General features: G+C 42.2%; 1 protein-coding gene across 5 annotated transcripts in view; it reads left to right on the top strand.

Moving 5' to 3' along the window:
• The first annotated feature begins 22,923 nt into the window (after window positions 1-22,923).
• ARFGEF1 (ADP ribosylation factor guanine nucleotide exchange factor 1) overlaps window positions 22,924-27,050 on the top strand; it is a 131,365-nt gene continuing 127,238 nt past the window's right edge. For all 5 annotated transcript variants that reach the window (XM_042254277.2, XM_060393728.1, XM_004011722.6 and 2 more), the window contains exon 1: window positions 22,924-23,546. In XM_042254277.2, the coding sequence (XP_042110211.1) occupies window positions 23,423-23,546 (124 nt within the window). In that variant the 5' untranslated portion in view covers window positions 22,924-23,422. The remainder of the gene's footprint in view (window positions 23,547-27,050) is intronic.

Raw genomic sequence — 27,050 nt, 5'->3', positions numbered from 1 at the left:
ACCTGCTTCTGTCACCAGTCACATCCGCAACTGGGTATTGTTTTTGCTTTGGCTCCATCCCTTCATTCTTTCTGGAGTTATTTCTCCACTGATCTCCAGTAGCATATTGGGCACCTAATGACCTGGGGAGTTCCTCTTTCAGTGTCCTATCATTTTGCCTTTTCATACTGTTCATGGGGTTCTCAAGGCAAGAATATAGAAATGGTTTGCCATTCCCTTCTCTAGTGGACCACATTCTGTCAGACCTCTCCACCATGACCCTCCTATCATGGGTGGGCCCACACGGCATGGCTTAGTTTCACTGAGTTAGACAAGGCTGTGGACCGTGTGACCAGATTGGCTAGTTTTCTGTGATTATGGTTTCAGTGTGTCTGTCCTCTGATGCCCTCTCGCAACACCTACCGTCTTACTTGGGTTTCTCTTACCTTGAGCGAGGGGTATCTCCTCATGGCCGCCCTCCTGACCTTGAACATGGAGTAGCTCTTGGCCCTCCTGCACCCGCTCAGCCGCCGCTCCTAGGAAGTGGAGTAGCTCCTCCTGGCTGCTGCCCCTGACCTCGGGCGTGGGGTAGCTCACCTCTGTCACCGCCGCTGACCTCAGATGTGGAGTAGCTCCTGTAGGCCGCTCCTGTGCCGTCGCAGCCTGACACCCTCGGTTGCCCCCTCTGACCTTGGTGAGGGGTAGCTCCTCTTGGCTACTCTTCTGCGCTGTCTGTCGCAGCATAATTAACTTCAATAACCAAGCAGAGACCACTCCCATCCCTACCAGTTGAACTTACTTTTCTCTTATAAAACATGGGGAAGAGGGGTTTGGGGATGACAGATTCTGGGAGACTGGTTTAACCTGTTGGCTCTAATATTCAGGCAAATAAAAGCAATGGAAGTACAAACCAGATTTGAGACTCTGCATGCAGTTACTAAAGAGATTCTCTTTGTGACCCCATAGACTATAGCCCACCAGGCTCCTCTGTCTATGGGATTTTCCAGGCAAGAATACCAGAGTGGGTTGTCATTTCCTTCCCCAGTGGATCAAATCCACATCTCCTGTGTCTCCTGAATTGGCAGGCAGATTCTTTACCCTTGTGCCGCCTGGGAAATTAAAGAGATTCAAAGCCAATTAAAAGCAGCACTGATACAAATGAAAACTATTAACATGTCAATTTCACACAAACATTTTCCGTCATTTGAAGAGCAAGGGGGTCTGATCATTCTTAGAAGAAATAATTTGTGGATGCCTTTCAGGAATGGCATCTCCCCAAATTATTTTGTTTATTTGCCACTAAGTGAGGCAAGACTCTAGAAACAAGTACATATTTACAAAATAAAAACTCTAACATAAGCAACACAAAGAGATAGCTCTTTTGTCAAAATCTGTTTATTTCCAAAGTTCAGGGTTATATTCTATGCTTTGAAAATTTTCTCTTCCTGTTTCTCTCTTTGTGTGTAAAAGTAAATATTTTTTCATTTATTTTACCATATCATGTATTTTGCAAAACTACATAAATATTTAAATTAGAAATAAAAAAGAGAATGTATTTCCCCAAAAATAAAGCTTCCTCATACCAGATTTTTTTTTTTCCTAAAACAAGTGTTTCCAGAAACAGAGACTTCTTTTTGTGGAATGTGTTTTTCCACTTGCAAGAAGGAATGAATTAAAAGAGCCATAACTGTCTGTTGCTGGCTAGAGCAGAAAGTAGGAAAAAACAGTCACTTCCCCCCCTCCCCCGCTACACTCTCTCAATGACCTCCTCTTCTCCATCAGGAAAGCATGATTATCCTAGCATCCATGCCCCCTGATCTCTGTGGTCAGAAGGAGGAGGCTGACGAAGACCTGGTACTGAATTCCCTGAAACAACACATACCTAATCTTCAACTATAAAAGCAGAAAGGAAAGGCAATCATGTACAAATACCACCATTTTTCTTCCCCAGTCTTTCTCTCTGAAGTATATAACCAGTTATACACATGTTAGCCCTGGGCACATTTTAGAATATGAAGGAATTTTTAAAGGAAAGGAAAATGAGAGTCCATTTTATGAACTCTAGATTCTACTCACCCTTGCCAATGGCCAATTTTGTCATTTAGCAATTGTGTCACAATTTCAAAAATGAATGGTTTCCAAGAGTGTTGATGGACCAGGATCCTTCTAGCTTTCATTTTAGAAGGAAAAATAAAAATGGAAAAAAGCAAGGGGAAGGAGTGGAGCAGGAGTAGGAAAGTTTGCAGCCGTATTCTTCAGGCTAATGTTTATTAACATAACTAGATTCCAAGTCAAGGTTAACTAACCAGGTCCTAATTATATTTCGTGGAGCAAATTTAACCCTCTACAGCAGTAGTGCTCAAACCATCAGAATCACTACAGGATCTTGTTAACACACAGCTGGGCCCTTCTCTCAGATTCAGAACTTCCTTGCTGGCTCAATGGTAAAGAGCCTGTCTGCCAATGAAGAAAACACAAGTTCCATCCCTGGGCCAGAAAGAACCCTGGAGATGGAAATGGCAACCCACTCCAGCATTCTTGCCTGGGAAATCTCATACACAGAGGAGCCTGGTGGGCTACAGTCCATGGGGTCACAAAGGAGTCGGACACTACTTAGTGACTGAAACAACAACAAACCTGGGAGTCTTGGATTTAGCAGGGCCCAAGCATCTGCCTTTCTAACAGGTTCCCAGGTGATAATGCTGCTATTGGTCCAGGGACCCCACTTTGAGAGCTGCTGTCCTTTAGCAGCAGCTATTTGCAATCCTGCCTTGCATCAGAAGATTCTTCTTAGAGGGTTTATAAAATCCTGATTCCTAGGCCCCATCCTAGATCCACAGAAATAGAATCTCAGGGGTAACTCTTGTCAAAGACAAATCTATATACCAGTTAAAGCAGTAAGGATAGAGTTTATTCAGTAATAACAACTGTAACAGGGAAGAGAGTCCAGCGTGAATAGAAATCAACTTAGTGGAAACTAAAGACAAGAGACTTCTTTTTTTTTTTTGGTATGTGTTTATTTTATACTGGGGTGTAGCCAATTAACAATGTTGTGGTAGCTTTAGGTGAACAGTGAAGGGACTCAGCCATCCATATACATGTATTCATTCTCCCCCAAACTCCCATCCAGGCTGACACACTGAGCAGAGTTATGTGCTATACAGTAGGTCTTTGTTGGTTATCCATTTTAAATATAGCAGTGTGTAGGTGACTTTCCCAGCTATCCCTTCCTCCTGACAACCATAAATTCATTTTCTCAGTCTGTGAATCTCTTTCTGTTTTGTAAGTTCATTTATATCTTTTCTTTTTAGATTTCACACATAAGGGGTACCCTGTGATCTCTCTCCTTCTCTGACTGACTGACTTCACTTAGTATCACACTCTCTAAGTCCATCCATGTTGCTGAAAATGGCAGTAACATCCTTTCTTTCTTTTTAATGGCTGAGTGATAGTCCATTACATATATGTACCACATCATCTTTACCCCAGTGTTCATTGCAGCACTGCTTACAATAGGCAAGACATGGAAACAACCTAAGAGCCTTCTTAAAGATAGGGTATTATAGGGAAAGGAATCAAGTGGTGTTAAGGGTCCACGTGACTAGGCCATTTGGGTTTGTTAATTGATGCTTACCCAGGGGAGAAGCAAACTTCTCCTAGCTTTACAACAGGAGGTTGAGACATCCCTGGTGGCCTAGTGGTTAAGACTTCGCCTTCCAATGCCGGGGTGCTGGTTTAATCCCTGGTCGGGGAGCTCAGATCCCATACGCCTGATGGCCAAAAAAACAAAATATGTAGAGTGAAAACCCAGCAATATTGTAACAAATCCAGTTGTTGTTGTTTAGTGGCGAAATCAAGTCTGACTCTGTGTGACCCCATGGACTGTAGCCCACCAGGCTTCTCTGTCCATGGAATTTTCCAGGCAAGAATACTGGAGTGGGTTGCCATTTCCTGCTGTAGGGGATCTTCCCAACCCAGGGATCGAACCCAAATCTTCTGTGTCTCTTGCATTGGCGGGCAGGATCTTTACCACTGCGACTCCAGGGAAGCCCAACACATTCAACAGAGATTTGAAAAATGGTCTACATTAAAAAAAAAAAAAAAAGTATTAAAAAAAACAGGAGGCAGTGGTGCAAGTTGATGCCCTGAACCCACCAAAGCTCAGCCTTTACTCTCCCTAAAGGACTGGGAGCCAGATTGAAAGGTAGCTCCTTAAAAGTTTACATTTCAAAGAAAGATTCTTGAAATTCCTTTTTTTCCCCTCCTCATCCCCCGACCCACAACTTTTTTTTTTTCTCCTTGAGATTCTTGAGAAAATAGTTCTAGGTGGTAGAGATTAATGGTTCAAAGTGGGATTGAAAGGATTTATAATTGCAAGCTTCCTAAAGTCAGGCTTCCCCTGGTGACTCAGATGATAAAGAATCTGCCTGCAATTCAGGAGACCTTGGTTCAATTCTTGGGTCAAGAAGATCTCGTGGAAAATGGGATGGCAACCAATCCACTCTAATATTCTTGCCTGGAGAATTCCATAGATAGAGGAGCCTAGCAGGCTGCAGTCCATGAGGTCACAAAGAGTCAGACACAGTTGAGCAACTAACATTTTTCCTAAAGTAACTGCTCTAAGAAGGGGTTTATGAAGTCTATCCGCCTATCACCAGTTTGAGTTGGAACAAACAGTAAATTGTCCTCGCAGCCCTGAGCTTGCTCAGGAAGGAATTTAAGGGGACACAGCCTTGAGTTTTTAGAAACTAGTGTAGTGTCTCTTCAGTTCTCTAGAATATGAGGTTGATGGGGTGGGAGAAAGCAAATCATTTATGCTGAGAGTCTGGTTAAGAACAGGCATCAGAAGAGCCTGACTGGACTTTGGTCAAGGAAAGAATCTTTGTTAGTGCAGGCATCTGTACACTGAAACTGTGAAAACTGTCCATAGATGATTTTAATGACCAGGGTTGAAAGGTAATTCATACAGTAAGGAGATTTACAGTTCTAGATGAGAGGTAAGGTTTGCTTAAAAGTATTTCTTTTATAAGTCATCCCTAATACTTACACAACTTCAGGGGTAATCGGCAAACAGGAAAGATTTCTGCACTTCTCTATGATGTGGACACATAGCTTTTCAGAGCAGCTACAGTCACCTCGTATTTTATAGAGCAACATTTCAAGAAGTTCCAAGTCAAGGAAGATAAGGGACTGAGAAATAACTGCCAAAAGCACCCTGAACCTTTTTCCCAATATTTAAAAGCATGTACTTAAGGACATGTGATTGCTAACTGTGGAAGACCTAGGCCAAGCCCCTGTGTCTCCCAAGTCCAGAGCCACTGCTACACATTCCCAGGGAAAATCAAACCAAGTGACACCCCCTGGCTGCAGCATTTTTGCTCAGGGAAAATTATGTTTAAATAAAGAGTAAGCGTGGGGCTTCCCAGGCGGTGCTAGTGGTAAAGGACCCACCTTCTAGTGCAGAAGACCTAAGAGAATCAGGTTCAATCTCTGGGTCAGGAAGATTCCCTGGAGAAGGGAATGGCAACCCACTCCGATATTCTTGCCTGGAGAATCCCATGGACAGAGGAGCCTGGCAGGCTGCAGTGCATGGGGTTACAAAGAGTCAGACAAAACTGAAGCAACTTAGCACACACGTGTGCAAAGAGCAAGCACAGTCTTGATTGGGATAAGAATTCCAAAGGACATGTAGGCTAAGAGGGCAATTTCTTTGATGATCGTGGGAGTAGAATTCTTTGTGGGATCTGCTGAGGACTGAATTGGGTCCTCCTGAAATTTATGTGTTGAAACCCTAACCTCCAATGTGACTATTTGGAGATACAGCTTTAAGAGGTAATTAAGGTTGAGGTGGCTCAGATGGTAAAGCGTCTGTTTGCAATGTGGGAGACCCGGGTTCGATTCCTGGGTTGGGAAGATCCCCTGGAGAAGGAAATGGCAATCCACTCCAGCACTCTTGCCTGGAAAATCCCATGAACGGAGGAGCCTGATAGGTTACAGTCCATGGGGTCACAAAGAGTTGGACACAACTGAGTGACTTCACAAAGTTGAATGTTAAGGTTAAAAGCAGAGAGGTTACTTTGCTGACAAAGGTCTATATAGTCAAAGCTATGGTTTTTCCAATAGTTGTGTACAAATATGAGAGCTGGACCATGAAGAAAGCTGAGCACCAAAGAATTGATTCTTTTGAACTGTGGTGTTGGAGAAGGCTGTTGAGAGTCCCTTAGACAGCAAGGAGATCAAACCAGTCAATCCTAAAGGAAATCAGTTCTGAATATTAATTGGAAGGACTGATGCTGAAATTGAAGCTCCAATACTTTGGTCACCTAATGCAAAGAGCTGATTCATTGGAAAAGACCCTGATGCTGGGAAAGATTGAAGGCAGGAGGAGAAGAGGACAACAGAGGATGAGATGGTTGGATCGCATCAGCAACTCTATGGACATGAGTTTGAGCAAGCTCTGGGAGTTGGTGATGGACAGAGAAGCCTGGCATGCTGCACTCCATGGGGTCACAAAGAGTCTGATGCAACTGAGTGACTGAACTGAAGGGTGAGTGAAGTCATTAGGGTAGAATCCTAATCCAACAGGATTAGTGGTTTTATAAGAAGAGAGATAGGGAGAAAGAGAGAGAAAAGAAAAAATGAAAGGAAGAAAGAAAGGAAAGAGGGGAAGATGTCTCCATGCCCACACACTGAGGAAAGAAGAGAAGACACAGCAAAAAGGTGGCCACCTGTGAGCCAGGAAGAAGGCCATCAGTTCAGTTGAGTCACTCAGTAGTGTCCCACTCTTTGCAACTCCATGAATCGCAGTACGCCAGGCCTCCCTGTCCATCACCAACTCCCGGAGTTCACCCAAACTCATGTGCATCAAGTCGGTGATGCCATCCAGCCATCTCATCCTCTGTCATCCACTTCTCCTCCTGCTCCAATCCCTCCCAGCATCAGGGTCTTTCCCAGTGAGTCAACTCTTCTCATGAGGTGGCCAAAGTGTTGGAGTTTCAGCCTCAGCATCAGTCCTTCCAATGAACACCCAGGACTGATCTCTTTTAGGATGGACTGGTTGGATCTCCTTGCAGTCCAAGGGACTCTCAAGAGTCTTCTCCAACACCACAGTTCAAAAGCATCAATTCTTCAGCGCTCAGCCTTCTTCACAGTCCAATTCTCACATCCATACATGACCACTGGGAAAACCATAGCCTTGACTAGCCGGACCTTTGTTGGCAAAGTAATATCTCTGCTTTTTAATATACTAACTAGGTTGATCATAACTTTCCTTTTAAGGAGTAAGCATCTTTTAATTTCATGGCTGCAGTCAACATCTGTAGTGATTTTGGAGCCCCAAAAAATAAAGTCAGCCACTGTTTCCACTGTTTCCCCATCTATTTCCCATGAAGTGATGGGACCAGATGCCATGATCTTCGTTTTCTGAATGTTGAGCTTTAAGACAAATTTTTTACTTTCCTCCTTCACTTTCATCAAGAGGCTTTTGAGTTCCTCTTCACTTTCTGCCATAAGGGTGGTGTCATCTGCATATCTGAGGTTATTGATATTTCTCCTGGCAATCTTGATTCCAGCTTGTGCTTCTTCCAGCCCAGCATTTCTCATGATGTACTCTGCATATAAGTTGAATAAGCAGGGTGACAATATACAGCCTTGACGTACTCCTTTTCCTATTTGGAACCAGTCTGTTGTTCCATGTCCAGTTCTAATTGTTGCTTCCTGACCTGCATACAGGTTTCTCAGGAGGCGGGTCAGGTAGTCTGGTATTCCCATCTCTTTCAGAATTTTCCACAGTTTATTGTGATCCACACAGTCAAAGGCTTTGGCATAGTCAATAAAGCAGAAATAGATGTTTTTCTGGAACTCTCTTGCTTTTTCCATGATCCAGCGGATGTTGGCAATTTGATCTCTGGTTCCTCTGCCTTTTCTAAAAGCAGCTTGAACATCTGGAAGTTCACGGTTCACGTATTGCTGAGGCCTACTTGGAGAATTTTGAGCATTACTTGACTAGCATGTGAGATGAGTGCAATTGTGCAGTAGTTTGAGCATTCTTTGGCATTGCCTTTCTTTGGGATTGGAATGAAAACTGACCTTTACCAGTCCTGTGGCCACTGCTGAGTTTTCCAAATTTGCTGGCATATTGAGTGCAGCACTTTCACAGCATCTTCAGGATTTGAAATGGCTCAACTGGAATTCCATCATCTCCACTAGCTTTGTTCATAGTGATGCTTTCTAAGGCCCACTTGACTTCACATTCCAGGATGTCTGGTTCTAGGTGAGTGATCACACCACTGTGATTATCTCGATCGTGAAGATATTTTTTGTACAGTTCTCCTGTGTATTCTTGCCACCTCTTCTTAATATCTTCTGCTTCTGTTAGATCCATACCATTTCTGCCCTTTATCGAGCCCATCTTTGCATGAAATGAGCATCATCACCAGAAACCAAATCATCCACCACCTTGATCTTGGATTTCCGTTTTCCAAAAACTGTGAGAAGTGGGTTTCTATGGTTTAAGCCACATGGTCTATGGTAGTTTGTTACAGCAGCCTGAGCTAAGACAGGATCATTTGTTTGTTCACTCATTTATTCAACAACTGTCTTTCAGCCACTCTGGAAATAAAGTTCCAGCCTTTGAGGAGCTTATATTCTAAAGAAGGGCAAAAAAACCAACAAAAATCAAAGTAATATGTAGTGTGAGAAATGGTAACTGCCATGGCTCTAGATTAGTGATCACATCATCATGATTATCTGGTCGAAGATCTTTTTTGTACAGTTCTTCCGTGTATTCTTGCCACCTCTTCTTAATATCTTTTGTTTCTGTTAGGTCCATACCATTTCTGTCCTTTATTGAGCCTATCTTTGCATGAAATGTTCCCTTGGTATCTCTAATTTTTGAAGAGATCTCTAGTCTTTCCCCTTCTGTTGTTTTCCTCTATTTCTTTGCATTGATCGCTGAAGAAGGCTTTCTTATCTCTTCTTGCTATTCTTTGGAATTCTGCATTCAGATGCTTATATCTTTCCTTTTCTCCCTTGCTCTTTGCTTCTCTTCTTTTCACAGCTATTTGTAAGGCCTCCCCAGAAAGCCATTTTGCTTTTTTCATTTCTTTTCCATGGGGATGGTCTTGATCCCTGTCTCCTGTACAATGTCATGAACCTCATTCCATAGTTCATCAGGCACTCTATCTATCAGATCTAGGCCCTTAAATCTATTTCTCACTTCCACTGTATAATCATAAGGGATTTGATTTAGGTCATACCTGAATGGTCTAGTGGTTTTCTTCACTTCCTTTAATTTAAGTCTGAATTTGGTAATAAGGAGTTCATGATCTGAACCACAGTCAGCTCCTGGTCTTGTCTTTGTTGACTGTATAGAGCTTCTCCATCTTTGGCTGCAAAGAATATAATCAATCTGATTTTGGCGTTGACCATCTGGTGATGTCCATGTGTAGAGCCTTCTCTTGTGTTGTTGGAAGAGGGTGTTTGCTATGACCAGTGCATTCTCTTGGCAAAACTCTATTAGTCTTTGCCCTGCTTCATTCCGTACTCCAAGGCCAAATTTGCCTGTTACTCCAGGTGTTTCTTGACTTCCTACTTTTGCATTCCAGTCCCCTATAATGAAAAGGACATCTTTTTGGGTGTTAGTTCTAAAAGGTCTTGGAGGTCTTCATAGAACCATTCAACTTCAGCTTCTTCAGCTTTACTGGTTGGGGCATATACTTGGATAACTGTGATATTGAATGGTTTGCCTTGGAGATGAACAGAGATCATTCTGTCCTTTTGAGATTGCATCCAAGTACTGCATTTCGGACTCTTTTGTTGACCATGATGGCTACTCCATTTCTTCTGAGGGATTCCTGCCCGCAGTAGCAGATATAATGGTCATCTGAGTTAAATTCACCCATTCCAGTCCATTTTAGTTTGCTGATTCCTAGAATGTCGACGTTCACTCTTGCCATCTCTTGTTTGACCACTTCCAATTTGCCTTGATTCATGGACCTGACATTCGAGGTTCCTATGCAATATTGCTCTTTACAACATTCGACCTTGCTTCTGTCACCAGTCACATCCACAACTGGGTATTGTTTTTGCTTTGGCTCCATCCCTTCATTCTTTCTGGAGTTATTTCTCCACTGATCTCCAGTAGCATATTGGGCACCTAATGACCTGGGGAGTTCCTCTTTTAGTATCCTATCATTTTGCCTTTTCATACTGTTCATGGGGTTCTCAAGGCAAGAATACTGAAGTGGCTTGCCATTCCCTTCTCCAGTGAACCACTCTCTGTCAGACCTCTCCATCATGACCCGCCCATCTTGGGTTGACCTGCAGGCATGGCTTAGTTTCATTGAGTTAGACAAGGCTGTGGTCCTAGTGTGATTAGATTGACTAGTTTTCTGTGAATATGGTTTCAGTGTGTCTGCCCTTTGATGCCCTCTTGCAACACCTACCATCTTTCTTGGGTTTCTCTTACCTTGGGCGTGGGGTATCTCTTCACGGCTGCTCCAGCAAAGCACAGCCACTGCTCCTTACCTTGGACGAGGGATATCTCTTCACTGCTGCCGTACCTAACCTTCAACGTGGGATAGCTCCAGTATTCTTGCCTGGAAAATTCTATGAGCAGAAGAGCTTGGTGGGCTCCAGTCCAGGGGCCTCAGAGAATCAGACATGCCTGAGTGATCAAGCACATGCATGCTAGCACGCGTAAACACACACACACTTACACCCAGGAGCTTGGATTTTCTCTTTTGACCTTTGGTTCTGGGTCTTTCTAGGATTCCTTTTGGTTCTTCAGTAAAATTCACAAAGTTTGCTCACTGACCTGTCTGTATTCTGATATATTATCAACTTGCCTAATAATGTAGGGCTGTTGGCACCGTCTTCCTCCAACTCCAGCTTTCCTTTGGCTGTATTTTCTCACGCTTGAAGGTGCACATAAATCCCCTAGGAAGGCCTTTAATTAAAATGTTGGTTCTGATTTGATAGATCTGGGGTAGGTCACAAAAAGTCTGCATTTCTAGCCAGCTCCCAGTGCTATCTATCCTCAGCCAATATTTTGAAGAGCAAAATAGGATTCAAAGGATTTTACACACTTTAGATATTCTTTTTGTGAAGAAAAAAAATCAGACAAATGTATACAATTGAGGTAGTAGATAGAGAGGCCCCAGGCAGCTGTAGCTGGTCTCTTGCTGATGCTTCAAGATGGGGTACCAGGAGGAGCATTGGCCCCACTCGGGTGCATTCTTGTGAATTTCAACCCCCCAACACATGCACAGAGGAGGCCCTTAGTCTAGGGGGAGGACAAAAGGAGGGAGAGGCCAGCAGGAATCCATCTTAGCTGAGAGATGTGGAGACGACTGGCCAGAGATAACCCAGAAACCTGCCCCCAGGTAAGCAATCTAAGCCACCCCATTGGGTGCAACTCACTCTGCGCTCACCTGTGTGTACTTTCATACGTATTTTGCTTTTTCCAAATGTACTTTGCTGCTGACAAAACTTTTATCTTTTTCATAATCTTGGTCTCTTTGCTGAATTCCTTCTTCAAAGAAGATAAGAACCAAGGTCCTTATTCCAGCTTTTCAGTACTGGAATCACTGAGAAATCTATTCTTCAGTATTTTTCTCTTGAGTGAGAATTTTTGACCCCAATAAAGAAATCAAATTATTGTTTCTTCTTTTTCTAGACAGTTTTTATAAAATGCACAGGTATTCTTTGCAAAGAAGAGAGAATAACATTTACTTTTGTAATAAGCAATGTATTTACAGGGGTCAAAATATAAAATACATAAAATGGTCATCAGTGGTATATTCCAACTCTCACTCCTGAACACTTAATTCTCCTCTTCTATATTCTTCCAGAAACAGTCTAAGCAAATAGTATAAATACACATGCATGTGTGTGTATGTATATATACAAACTTTTCCCCCATTTTTGCACAATTCATAGTGTTTTAAGTCTACTATTCTAGTTTGCTTTTTTTACATCTAATATGTATGAGGTGTAATTTCATATCAGTACATTAAAAGCATTCTCATTCCTTATTATGGTTTTGGAATATGCCATTAGATGCATGTGCCATAGTTTATTTAACTAGTCTCAAAAGGTAGCTTTAAATTAATATAATTGGAACTGGCAACTCTAAAAACTGCAAATGAAAACAATTATAATTCAGTTTTCCAACCACAGAGGAAACATATTTATACACAAGTTAAAGACTAAATTGTTCCTATAATAAATGCAAATTTGTCTTGAGTATTTAAAAAACTTAAGAGATTTTACTTACCTGCACATCAGTGGTGATATTTTGAAAAGAAAATAATCTTGACATCTTCTAGTATGTAAGGAACTCCTTTGGGATTATGAATAGTGTGTTAGGAAATTGCAGAAACACTTTCAGTTTGAAAACAGTGGTAAATCACCAAAATGAGCTTTGGAAGTAAGTGTTCCTATAGTTGTTTAGTCGTTAAGTTGTGTCCGACTCTTCTGCCACCTCATGGACGGTAGCCTGCCAGGCTCCTCTGTCCATGGAATTCTCCAGGCAAGAATACTGGAGTAGGTTGCCATTTCTTTCTCTAAGAACGCTGGAATCAGTTGCCATTTCTTTCTCTGGGATATCTTCCCAACCCAAGTATCAAACCTGCATTTCCTGCTTGGTAGGCAGATTCTTTACCACTGAGCCACCTGGTGTTTCAAAAAATATAATTGATTGCAGTGGAATGATTAATACACTTCAAGAGTCTTCCTTACTTACAGGTGAGTGGGATCTTGTGTAATAATAAAAAAAATTCCATTCATGGCCTATTTGGATGATTGAACCTCTTTTATTAACCAGACACATGCCCTCACCAATCCTACTTACATTTTTTTTCTTTTTTTACTGCTTGATACAGCAAATCTGTTTCTTTCAATTACCTAAAATATCTATCTTCTGTCCAGTGGGTCCTGATTTAGTAGTTTCATTGAGATAAAATTGATATTTGGTGTTAAAAATACAGGGCTTCCCCAAGGGCTCAGCAGGTAAAGAATCCCCCTGCAATGCAGGAGACACAGCAGACTCAGATTCAATCCCTAGGTTGGGAAGATCCCCTGGAGAAGGAAATGGCAACCTACTCCAGTATTTTTGCCTGGGAAATCCCATGGACAGAGGAGCCTGGCGGGTTACAGGCCAATAGGGTGCAAAGAGTTGGACATGGCTGAGCAACTAAGAAGGCTTCTTAAATTATCATATGGTAAAACTGACTTTTTCCAGTGAGCATTTCTATAAATGTGAACACATGTATGTACAGATTCATGTAATCACCACCATAATCAGAATACAGAACATGTTAAGCACTGACATCCTCTCTCCCCATGCAAAAGAAAACAAAATTAAATAAAAAACCTTCTTTGTGCTATCCATATGTCCATAAACACATATTTTCACCCCAGTAGTTTTGTACTACTGTTCATCCATTTACTCAGTGAAAAAGATATGAATTGTTTCCAATTTTAGCGAGTATGAATAGAATTTCTATAAATGTGTGTGTTAGATATATGAGTGAAAGTCACTCAGTTTTGTCTGACTCTGCGACCCCATGGACTATAGCCCACCAAGCTCCTCTGACCATGGAATTCTCTGGGCAAGAATACTGGAGTGGGTAGCCATTCTTTTCTCCAGGGGATCTTCCCATCCCAGGGATCGAACCCAGGTCTCCCACATTACAGGCGGATTCTTTACCATCTGAGCCACCAGGGAAGCAAAAACATACGTGTACATGCTTTTTTTGTGGCTATAACTGTTAATCCCCCTTGGATAAATAGAGAGGGATTGCTGGGTCACAGGGTAAGTGTTTAACTTTATAAGAAACTACCAAACTGTTTCTCCAGAGTTGCTGTGTACATTTTGCATTTCTGACAGCAATGTGGGTTCAGATTCTTCCACAAGCTCTCTGGCACCTGATATTGTCCATTTTTTTAGTCATTTTAATAGCTGTGTAGTAGTATCTCATTAGGAGAAGGCAATGGCAACCAACTCCAGTACTCTTGCCTGGAAAATCCCATGGACGGAGGAGCTGCAGCCGTGGGCTGCAGTCCGTGAGGTCGCTAAGAGTCGGACACGATTGAGCGACTTCACTTTCAATTTTCACTTTCATGCATTGGAGAAGGAAATGGCAACCCACTCCAGCTTTCTTGCCTGGAGAATCTTAAGGATGGGGAGCCTGGTGAGCTGCTGTCTATGGGGTCACACAGAGTCAGACACAACTGAAGCGACCTAGCAGCAGCAGCAGCAGTATCTCATTGTGTTTTTAATTTGCATTAATGGTTAATTTGTGACCCTTTGGACTGTAGCCTGCCAGGCTCCTCTGTTAATCGGGTTTTTAAGGCAAGAGTACTGGAGTGGATGCCATTTCCTTCTCCAGGGGATCTTCCCGACCCAGGGATTGAACCTGAATTTCCTCTGTCTCCTGCATTGGAGGTGTATTCCTTATTTATCCGCTGAGTCATCAGGGAAGCCCTTTTAATGCTTATTTGCATTGTATATCCTCTTTAGTGAAATGTCCAAGCTTTTCACCCATTTTTGAAAATTGGGTTGTTGTTTTTTTAGTAAGTTTCAGGAATTTAAAAAATATATATTCTGAATACAAGTTACTTGTCAGATACATGATTTTCAAGCATTTCCTTCCATTTTGTAACTTGTCTTTTAGCAATGTGTTTCACAGAGCAAACGGTTAATTATGTCAAGTCTAATTTGTTAATTTTTTTCTTTTATAGATCATGATTTTGGTGTCATGAAGAAGAAACTTTTGCCTAACCCTAGCTCATGAAGATTTTATCCTATGTTTACTTCTGAAAGTTTAATAGCTTTATATTTTACATTTAGGTCTATGACCTATTTTGAGTTCATTTATGTACAAAGTATGACCTTTAGGTTGAGGCTGTTTATTTCTCCCACATATGGATGTCTTAATTTTTTCAACACTATTGATTGAAAAGACTATCCTTTCTTCACTGAATTGTCTTTGAACCTTAGTCAAAAATCAACTGGCTATATTTCTATGAGTCTATATCTGGACTTTCTATTCTGTTCTGTGACCTGAATGTCTATCTTCTAGCCAATGCTGGATGTCTTGATTATCACAACTTTATATTAAGACTTCATATTGGGTATTATGATTCATCCATTTCTATTCTTTAAAAAATTCTTATTACTCTTCTAGTTACATTGCCTTTCCATATAAATCCTAGAATCAGCTTCTCTATAACTATAGATTTGAAATTATACTGTACCTATAGATGACATATTTACCATGTCTTTCCATCCATGAATATGATGTCTCCCCATTTCTTTAGGTCTTCTCTGAGCTCTTTCATGAGCACTTCAAAATTTTCATCATACGATCTTGTATATTTTGTTAGATTTACAATTAAACCTTTTATTTTTGCCTTTATTTTAAATGGTATTTTTAAAAGGCTGGTTTCCAATGCATATGAATAATATGTAAATATGAAATAGATTTTTGTACATTGATTTTGTATCCGACCTTATTAAACTCAGTGATAAGTCCTAGATATATTTTGGTAGATTCCTTGAGATTTTCTGCATAGACAATTATGCTGACTGTCAATGAGGAAAGCCTGTTTCCTCCGTTCTGTGTGCGTCTGTTTTGTTTTACGGTGCTGGCTGGGACCTTCAGTGTGACGCTAAATAGGAGTAGTGAGAATGTACACCCTTGCCTTGTTTCCAATATTAGCATTCAGGTTTTCACTGTTGAATTTTTTCACATTTGAGTATGATGTTGACTATAGCTTAAAAAAATTTTTTTTCAAGGATACATATTTTTTCAATTTTCTTCATTATTCAATATTTATTGAGCAGTGACCTTTTTTTTTAATTGGAGGGTAAGAGTTGGGTTTTTTTCTAAGATGTCCCTAATCGAGTTGAGGATGCCTGCTCAGAGTTTTTACAATGAATGAGCGTTGAATGTTACCACTTGCTTTCCCCTGACCTGTTGATAAGATCATGCAGTTTTTATCTTTTCTTCTGTCAGTGTGGTCAGTTACATTGTTTGGTTTTCTAATATTGAACCTATCTGCATCCTCAAGATGAACCCCTCCTATTGGTTGTGGTGAACTTTCATACACTGCTGAATCTGATTTGCTAATATTTTGTTGAGGATTTTTACGTCTGTATTCATAGGGGTTATGGTCTGTAATTGTCTTTTTGTATTATTTTTATCTAGCTTTGGTTTCAGGTTTATGCTGGCCTTATGATTTGAGAAGTGTTCCCCTCGTCTATTTTTTGAAGGAGATAGAGTTGATGTTATTTCTTCTTTAAATGTTTGATAGCTTCACTAGTAAATTCTATCTGGGCCTAGAAATTTCTTTCTTCAGAAGGCTTCAGATTACAGTTTCTTTAAAAGACAGGCTTTAAATAAAAATCTCCAAGTAAAAATTTTCTTTAAAAACCTGACCTCCAGAAAATTAATTCTCACTTAGTAATTAATGTGTACTTGTTGTTGGCAGTTGTTTCAAAAGAAATAAAAGATACGGGTCTGCTTCCCAGGTGGCACAGTGTAAAGAATCCACCTGCCAATGCAGGAGACATGGGTTCGATCCCTGGGTCAGGAAGATCCTCTGGAGAAGGAAATGACAACCCACTCCAGTATTCTTGCCTGGAAAATCCCATGGACAGAGAAGTCTGGTGGGCTAACAGGCCATGGGGTCACAAAGAGTTAGACACGACTAAGCAACTGAGTAATTAATGTGTACTAGTTATTGAGAGTACTTTCAAAGGAAAGAAAGATAAGGGCCTGCCTTAATATAATTATGGCACAGCATTGGTCAAAAAGCACTTATTCAAAATGTGACTAAGAAAGACAGGATATAACAATGGATAAGAGCATGCATGAACTTTGGCAAGGGACAAGTTTATATTTGATACAATTAACTTCTCTAACCATTTCCCCCTTATTTGTAAAAGAAGAATAATAACATGTACATGGCTGAGTTGTAAGAATTAAATGAGTTAATGCTTGTCAAGGGCTTCATACAAAGTAAACACCTAATAAGTAGTAGTTAACATTAGTGTGACTTTACAGGAAAAATTATAACAATGTATACAGAAAAGAACAGTACCATGGATTGAAAGTAAGTGCTTTCCATCCCTCTAGAGAGAATTATATAACTTTAAATTTTTAATGAAATCTAAGTGCTTATATTTTCAGTTTTATTATTCTGTAAATATTTAGCACTGAATGATTTAAAATTTGTGGAAAATTATATTACTTCCAATTTCCAGCTCTAGATTTTAATTTTTTTTAACCACAACATTTAATTTTTTTGAAACTTCACATTATCAAATACCACCTCTTGGTATTTGATATAGATATAAATTTAATTGCAAATTTGTTTGCTCTTCTTATATTTTCTAGATGAATTTCTTCAACCTACCATGCTCTTCTTTTATCTGTGCTGTTCAGTGTATTTTGACACTTTTTCTGCAGAATAGTGAGCAGGACCTCTGAGTTTAAAAACACATTTTATTCATTTACTTCCTTATTAAACAAGGTGAAAACAAGCAGACTGATAAATAAGGAATATCAAGTTTTCAGACTAAACTCTTTAAATGAAAAGCAAGAAAACAGACGAGAAAAATGACTTTGGAGATGGCCTCTCTCATTCATGTCATTATCGTGGTCTCAGCAAAACTGATTATGTTTCTGAATTTAATCCATGTTTCCCATCTTTTACTAAGTTGCCTTCTTTGTGTGTGTTAGTTGCTCAGTCGTGTCTAACTCTTTGAAACTCCATGGACTGGAGCCTGCCAGGCTCCTCTGTCCATGGAATTCTCCAGGCAAGAATACTGGAGTGGGTTGCCATTTCCTTCTCTATTGCCTCCTTTATCTTTTCTTAAATCCCTGGTCTCAAAAACTTGCAGTCTGATTAAGCACCACCATGGTTATATACTTAGGTATAAAGTATGAGGTAGACAAAGATATGCGTGCATGCTCAGTTGCTCAGTCGTGTCCGATTCTTTGCAACCACTCCCAGGCAAGAATACTGGAGTGGGTTGCCATTTCATCCTCCAGGGGATCTTCCTGACACAGGGATTGAACCCAGGTCTCCTTACATTGGCTAGTGGATTCTTTACCACTGAGTCACCTGGGAAGCCCAGACAAAGTTATACAAGGCTAGAAAAGGGAGGGATTTGTGCTGTTGGAGGTAAAAGGAGAAAACTTAGAAGTGGATGAATTCCACTGAGGTTTGGAAGGTTGGGAAGACTTTGGGGAGAGCAAAAAAAGAGAGGTGGTAGTGGGTGCTCTGGACTGCTGAATGATGAACAAAGGCATACAGGGGCAGGAAAGCTTTGTGTTTGTATGGACGTGTGGTGTGGGGATGAGAGGAAGGGAGGAGGTGGGCATGAGGGAGGAATGGGTTGGAACTTGAGAACCTACATCTGTATTTCAGTGGAGGAGGGAGTGGACAAGGAAGGAGGTTACAAGACTGTTCAGAGGCAGTATGGCTTAGTTGTTTAGAGTACGGGCTCTGGAGCCAGACTTTCCAAGTTGGAATTCTGGCTCTACCACATATAATTTGCATGATGTGGACAAGTCATCTAAATTTTATTATATCTGTTTCTTCATCTATAAATCAGAAATAATAATGGAAACTTCATTTGAGTTATCGTGCTTGGCTTATAATATGGTGGTGGTTTAGTCGCTAAGTTGTGTCCGACTCTTGCGAACCCATGGACTGTAGCTGCCAGGCTCCTCTGTCCACGGGATTCTTCAGGCAAGAATACTGAAGTGGGTGGCCATTTTCTTCTCCAGGGGATCTTCCTGACCCAGGAATTGAACCCAGGTCTCTTGCATTGCAGGCAACTAAGCTATGAGGGAAGCCTATACTATATGTAAGCTCAATATAAATGTTAATAATTATTGCCATTGCCATTGAGACATTAGTTGGAAGGTCAGAGAAGCATCAGATTACAGAATGTTTTGAGATCACATGAGACTACTGGAGGCATCATAGCTTCTTTTTAGTCAAGTGAATATGATGCTATTTTTGGATGTTAACCAGTCTTGGCTTTTAACATCAGATATACTCAGCATTAATTAAAATTTTATTCACATTTTATTTTCATGCTACATCTATATTTAAAAGGATGATAAAGCACACCAACCAAGACTCTAAGATCTGGGTCAAAGTCTTTCATTGCTTGATATTATTTAATGATCTGGAACCCAAAAAGTCAAGGCAACTAATATACAACAAAGTTATAGACGAAAGAGAAAATGATGAGTGGTAATTAATGATAGGAAGGTGAGATTACAGACAGAGGCAAAAATAGACTCAGTAAAGCAATCATGTATAAGAAAAATATATTTTAACATTTATAGGATAGAAATTGGTAGAATTTAAGTGTGTGGAAAACAATGAGTCAAATATAAGTAAATACTGAAATTGAATTTATTTAAATAGATTGGATAAGCACCAAGCAGCAACATTAATTTTTAAAAAAGGAAACATACGTACAGGGAAATATACTTAAATTTAATGTAAAAATTGTCTGAGCCTGACATCCCTTCCACTATAATTGAAAATAAAAGAGTAAAAATATCATCTTTCCCTTATCTTTAAAAGGCATCTGCTTTACCGTCATACTTACTTTTTGCTCCAGACAGGTAAGAGTTAATGTCTTGAGTTTCAAGTTGGGTAACAGGTGTCCAACTCCCAAGGCTGTGCACCAACCCCCCATAACCCACCCCATCCCACCCCTATCCCCACCACAGTTTGGATGACATTTAGACTCAGCAAAGGGGAAGATGGATTGTCCTCTGGGAGAAAGGAGGGTGGAGGCCATTACTTCTGATCGTCAGGTCATGTTTCATAGGCGTAGATTCTTCTAAAAATTGTACCCTCACCCTCAGACATGCTCTTATCCCAGTCTAGGCCATCTCAATAAACAGCATTTCTACTCATCCGTGGACTCCAGGCAGAAACATGGCATTCATCATGATCTCTCCTTTCTCTTTTCTTCCCTCCAATTCATTACTAGATCCTGTCCATTCTGCTACCAAAGTACAACTCAGATCTGTCCACTCTGCTCCATCGCCACTGCCATCACTCACAGCACTGGTCGAGCTAACATTTATCCAAGTTAGAAAAAGGAGCCCCCTCCTCTTGGCAGATGCTGGGGCTCAAGTCCAGCCCCATTTTGCTCTGTGCAGGGTGTGGTCTCCCAAGCTTTGCATGACAGTCCAGGACCCCAGCCTAAACCATGTGGCACTGTTGTAACCATCTCCTCACTGTTCTGTCCACATACAATCTCATCCCCTTCTAATTCATTCTACAGATAGAGGGACTACTTTTATATTGCCAATTTCATAACTTAACTCAATAGATTTCCATTGCTAGTGGGCTGAAATCCTAAAGCCTTAACATGAAGTCCATAACCCTTAACATGCCTGTATGACCTAGTTCCCTCTTTATCTTTACTAGCACCATTTCCCCTTGATAACTTTCAGCCATGCTGCCTTATTCTGGTTCCTGAAACTTGCAAGCTTCTCCCCAACCCCAAGAGACTGCCAGGAATGTTCTTTTCCAACTTAGTTTGACTAATTTTTCCTCTTCCTTCAGTTAAATGTTACTTCAGGGAATCATCTCTGAACCCCAAATCTAAAGTAGATCTCCTCATAGCACCTTAATCATACATTTATGATTATATATTCACTAATAATATACTTTAGTATCTTTTTCCCTACTATATACTGCAAGCTCCTAAGTCACATGTGATCTTGGCTTAACCTAGAGTTTTTCATTCAAAGTTTCAAGTTTCTACCAAATGCATTTTCTGTGCCAGTGACTACACTAGATGCTAGGCTTATAGAAATGGATAGATGACATTTTTGCTCTGTATTATCCATTAATGAGTGTCAAGTGCATTTATTAGGATAAGGCTAGCTGCTCAATATACCCTTTTATTTTGCCCATGTAAAGTCCAAAACAAATATTGGCTGACTCTCCATCAAGTTGTAATTTCAGGGACCTTGGCTCCTTGTAACTTGTGGCTCTGCTGTCTTTAGCATGTGGCCAATGAAGGGAAAGAGCATGGAAGACTGCCGGTGGAAGATTTTTTTTTTTTTAATGAGCTAAATCTGGATGCCAAGTTGCTTCAGTCCTGTCTGACTCGTTGCAACCCTGGGACCGCAGCTAGTCAGGCTCCTGTCCATGGGACTCACCAGGCAAGAATACTGGAGTGGGTTGCCATTTCCTCCTCCAGGGGATCTTCCAGACCCAGGGATCAAATCCATCTCTTATCGTCTCCTGAATTGGCAGGCAGGTTCTTTACCACTAGTGCCACCTGGGAAACCCAAATCTGGATGGCTACACTTAACTGCAAGGGAGACAAGAAAACACACTATATGTCTGTAATGAAGAGTAAATAGATTCAGTGATCAGCTAGCACCTTCAACAATACCTGGTACAACACTGGCATGACAAAGAAACAAAAATTAGAAATGGAGCTTGTTCTCAAATCTTATTACCTATGAGAGTGAAGACAGAAATCAATGGTATGTCTGATCTAGTATACCAAATCTCTAACTTCCAGGAATCTATATAGAAACAGCTATTTAAAAAAAAAAATGAAAGAAACAGCTATTGGAGTGAAATTAATCAATTTATGGATTTGTCTCTTAGGATAAGAAAGTTTTAAAAAACTAATCTATTAATACTAGCCCGCTTTAATTCTGGATCACCTTCAAGGTTTCCATTTTTATTTCCCATGGTTTTTAGCCTGCTCCAAATTACAGCCTCTCCTTTTAAGTTTAGTTGGCTGCATTAGGACAAGTCCACAGTCAAGGCCCCTGGAGGAGGGCATGGCATCCTCCTCCAGTATGGTCCTACCGAGTCGGACACGACTGAAAGCGACCAAGCAGCAGCAGCACAGTCACGGGAATCGAATTGATCAGAACAGTGAGAGACACATTCTAATAATTTGAGATCTAGTATTGATAGAGCCACACAGTAGCTTTGAACTTAGAAAGATGTGCACCTAGATCACCATGTAAACGAATTCTTCCCATTTAATGGTTTTCCTTGTTATTTTCTGTTCTGAATGAAAACACTGTGGAAATCTGAATAATTCTTTGGTATCAAAGTAGGCACACGGTCACCTGTGTGTCTGCGGTAATGTTTGTACTTAAAGCTTTTCCATTCTGAAACTGGTTTTCATGTCCTCGACCGAACCTTAGTATTAGAGGTACAGACAATACAAAGCTCTAAAGGGCCTCTTCAATCAGAAGCATTCATCTGTTCCTTAACTTTAGTCTCAATTCAGAAGAAATCTCAAACCTAGAGATTCCTGATATACCCTACGGAGATGAAGAAGTGATGAAACATTCGTGCATCCTCGTCAGATCGGCTGTACTCTTCACAAGAGAGAATCCTGAGGTAGTCGGGGGACACGGTCTTGGATCTAGCAGTTTCGTGCAGCTGGTAATTAAATTTAAGAGTCGAGCGCTGCAGGTGGAAACAGTGCCGCCGAGCACCGGCCACGCGGCAGGTGGGACGAGTGCGGTCGAGCTCGGGCCCTGAGGGTGTTTCCGTGAGTCCCGGGGCGGAAGGGGCTGCGCGCGCGCCCACTCACGGGCACTCTGGAAAGTCTGCGAAGCGCCCGCAGCGGAGCCCGGAGCCGCGTCCGCTCGGCGGCTTCGGCGGCGCCGGGGGTCATCGGAGCGCGAAGCGCCCAGCGCGGCGCCGCAGGACGCCCGCCACGCCCCGCGCCGCCCTGCAGGCGAACGCGGGAGGAGGCGAGGCCCCGCCAGGCCGCCGTAGCGCTGCGGCTCGAGCCGCTCCTCCCGCGCCGCCCTCCGCCCCCTGCCTCCCGGCGCCGCGGCAGCTCTGGGCAGCCAACGCCGCCGCCGCCGCTTCCTCCTCTGCAGCCGTTCGGCCGCTGCGTGACGCGTCGTTTCCTCCCAACATGGCGGCCGGGACAGGTCGGCGGTGATGGAGGCCAGTCCGCGGCCGCGGCGGGTGCTCGTCCCCACAGGAGCCGGAGCAGCCCTGCTCTCTCCGGGCCTCTGATCCGCCGCCTCGTTTCTCGGTCCCCCAGCCTGACGGCCGCCGGGCTGGGCTCCCTCGCCGTCTCCCGGGCGGAGGGGCGAGTGAGGGGGAAGGTGGTGGTGGTGGGGCCGGGAAGCGACCCCCGGGCCGGGAGAAGCAGAGGTCCCACGGGCGCGGCCCTTTGGGGGACGGCTACGACCTGCGCGCCCCTCGCCCGCCCCGCAGCCGGCCCAGCTCCCCCGCCCCTTCCTGATCCCGCCGCTGCCCTCCACGCCTCCTCCTCTTCCCCACCGCCACCCCCTCTCCTTTCTCTCGGCTCTTCCTCTCCCTCGTCGTCGTCCTCCTCCCCTCCAGCCGCTGGGATCCGCGGGTCGGACGAGCCGCCGCCTTCTTCTCTGCGTCCATGTATGAGGGGAAGAAGACGAAGAACATGTTCCTGACCCGGGCCCTGGAGAAGATTTTGGCCGACAAGGAAGTGAAGAAGGCGCATCACTCCCAGCTGCGCAAAGCGTGCGAGGTGGCGTTAGGTGAGCGGGGAGGAGGCCCGAGGGATGGGGGTGGGGAGGGTGCGGGGCGGGGGGAGGGAGGCCGGCGCGGGAGGTGGGGTCGCCGGGGGTGAGCTGGGCCAGCGCCACTGACCTCCGGGAGGCCAGGCGAAGCTCTGGGGTTGCGTGGCAGGAGTTGACAGTAACTCGGCTCGATGCGGGGCAGGGGCAGGGTGGAGGAGGAATGGCAGTGAGCCGGGCCCGGTAACGCGGCCGGGCTGGGGGGTGGCGGGGGTCGCCTGGGGAATCTGCGAAGGTTTGGTTGGTGGACCGTGCGGTGCGGCCGGGGCATCACCCTTTGTGAAGAGGCAGGACAGGGGCTGCTGTTTATTCGCTGAGAAAATTGAGGTGGAGCTGACTTGTCAAGATGGGGCGTGGGAAGGGTTCCGTCTCGTAATTTCAAATAACTTTTCGTTTAGCGTGGTACTTTGGGAAGAGAGGCTGAAGTTGTTCCCTTGTTGACAGTGTCGAGAAGGGGTTTGCGAGAGGTGCAGCCTGTACTGACATCTCTGCGCCTCCGCCACGGGAAAAACAGAGAGTAATGTTGTATCCGACTGGGCTGACCTGGAAGAACAAGACCTGAGGTTAAGGGGTGGGGGTGGCGAGATAAAAGCGGGGAAGGAAAGGACCTTTAGATAAGCTGGCTTTAGTGACAAGGAAGGGAGGCTTTGAACGGGGGAAATGAACAAGACAATGACACCCACCAGCCACATGTCTGGACCGTGACAGCTGCTCGCAAGCTTGAATTGTGATTTACAGTTCAGACGAAAGGGATCTAGTGTCGTGAAGCCCATAGCAGGGTAAATGCAAACAATACCTACAGCGAGGACTGGCAGATGAGGAATTGTTCAGGGGGACCACTGATGGATCTTTTGCATTCATCAGGAATGAAATCCTTTAAGGAAGGACCAGGACGTTAAACGCAAAGATGAATTCCTAATGCTTGGCTTTAGTTTATAGCGCTGGAAACAGACTAGATTAAGTTGACGAGAAAAGGAAGCGTGTTAAGTGGGTTTGGAAAAAAGCATTCTTAAAAGGGGCAAAAATCCAGAATAACTTGGATGTATGCTAAAGGGTCAAGATAGCTCAAAAGCAACTTTGCCTTTTAATTATTAAAATAAAGACTTTTTAACTTACTGTAATAAGCGGTTTTTTATCTCCTTTTTGGATCCTCTAAAGTGATGTGAGAAGTATTATTGAAGAAATTTTCATTAAATTTTTTTGAATTTTATGTATAATGAATTAAAAAAATTTTTTATCCCTTCATGGATCAGAAGTTCACCTTTTGTTATTCTTGTAGCTAGCAAAAGACTATTCTAAATTTATGAGAGGATGTTATACAGTGGTAAAAATTGAATTTATAGCTGGGTCTTAAAAGACAATTGAGTTGAAGCAGGATGAGGGAAGGAGTGATTTGGGGAGTTTTTTTTTTTAATTGTTATGTGTAGGTTTTTAAATAACTTGTAGGTTAAAGAAGTTAAGAGTTCAAACTAAAGTTTTAGTTTTTGAGGTCAGATTTTCTGTGTTAAAATATACCTTTCATATACTAAAGTATAAGTATTAGAGTATTAGACTAAGGAAATAGAGTGTTATGTGTGTGTATACATATATATATATATATATATATATATATATTTTTTTTTTTTTTTCCCCCCTCTCCAAAATGCTAATATAAGTATCTGTTCTAAATGGAATGCTTACTGGAAGGAGACTCAGATCCTGGCTTTAAATTGCAGTTCTGTTACATTGCAGCATAGTCAGGTCTCTGGGCCTCAGTTTCCTTCTCTGTACAGTTAGTTAGGATGTTGAACATAGTGGTTGTAATGTTAGGTTCCCCTCTAATGTGCCACGAATGTGAACACAGTTGTTTTGTTAACTTGTACATTGAGAGTATCCCTGTCACTCTTGATTGGCATCTTTAGAGGCTTTAATGGCTTGGTCCTTGCTGTTTTGAGAGGGAGGGACTACTTGCTCCTGTCTGCCTTGGCTCTACAAAGGTTATTTCAGATTTTGCCAGTTTTTACTTGTTTGTCCCTTCCACATAGTTAGCAGAAGCTTGTGAGGAATGTCCCAGAGTACTTTCTTTACTTGAGACATATAGGGCTTTTTCCTTGTATTTCATAGTTGCATTTAGTCTCCTACAAAATCTCATTGAGCAATCTCATGATAATTAATCCCTGATGACCTTTGTTTCTTCCCTTTTAGTCATCCATGTACATTACCGCCCAAACATAATTTAATAGAGATGACACTTATCTTTGCAGAAAGTATAATGTCCTGTAGTAGATAGTATCCCCAAATGCATCCCTGGAAACTGTCATAGACCTCCCTCTTCCACTTCACTATTGAGACCTGGGTCAGGCCACCTTTGGTTTCTTGATAATCTGTATGGCTAGCAAGCTGGATGGGAAAGTAAACTGGAATGGCCTGGTTTGGTCATTCCTTATCTCTGGGTTGTGAGTGGGTAGGAGTTGGCTGGTAGTGGTAGAGAGGTGGGTGTTGCTGTAACTCTTCTAAACAGACTTTGTAAATAACCCACCTAAATATACCTGCCTTCATTTATTCTGTGTGTCGTTCCCCCCACCCCCCACCCCCGTTTTTACTGAGCACCTACCATATAGCTAAAGGGAACAAGAAGATACATCTAATCCTTTTGTGTTTTAAAATCATGTTAGTGGTGTGTGAGTAGATTTCAGAGCACTATTATTCAAAATTCAGTTACCTTTTAGTAAGATGACCTATAATAAATTGATTTTCTGTAAATTATACTCATGAAATTACAGTTCATCTCATGTTCTTAAGAATACTGTATTTTTTTATTTTTTCTTTGGTCACAATATAGCTTTTTGGAAACCTTACCTAGATAAGGGGAGATTTTACTTTATTAAAACAAAACCCAATCTCAAAAACACCACATAAAGGAGCTTTTATTTTCATGTAAAGAAAGATAACGAAAACTTTAAAGCAGATTATTGGAAACTTTTGTAAAATTGTCTTACATTTCAGACTTTATTTTGAAGTAAAGTGGTTAAAAAAAAAAAAGAAAAAACAAAATCCTTCTCACCTTGACTTTATTTTGAAGTGAAGTGATTAAAAAACCCAAAACACCAAAATCCCTCCCACCTATGTTGTTGCCGTCAGTGTATAGCCCACAGGCCCAGGAACAGCTCCAGGTTGCCCTCTCTTGGTACCTGCCCCACACCAGCTTTCTGCAGCAGCCACTGAACTTTGCAGAGTCAGGGCCTCCAGGCTGCCCTAGCTTAGCTTGATCCATTCCTGCTCTCTAGAATCCTGAATTAAAAATAGTCTGGCCATCTGCTGGCAGATGAGACAACAGCTGAACTATTTTTAGTTTTAAAGAATTTAGGATTGTTGAGGGATTGGGCTTGAAGGTAGCATTGTTTGTCTTATAGGGAGGGGAGGGTGCAGTTGGGCCGTATTCCAGCCAGGCCTCTAAGTTTCAAGAGTTTCTTTGATGTTAGGGCT

The sequence above is a fragment of the Ovis aries genome, chromosome 9, assembly GCF_016772045.2.
Source record: "Ovis aries strain OAR_USU_Benz2616 breed Rambouillet chromosome 9, ARS-UI_Ramb_v3.0, whole genome shotgun sequence".
In the NCBI taxonomy this organism is placed as follows: domain Eukaryota; kingdom Metazoa; phylum Chordata; class Mammalia; order Artiodactyla; family Bovidae; genus Ovis; species Ovis aries.
The sequence above is the reverse complement of the archived record's forward strand: the minus strand, read 5'-3'. Positions and strand labels throughout refer to the sequence as shown.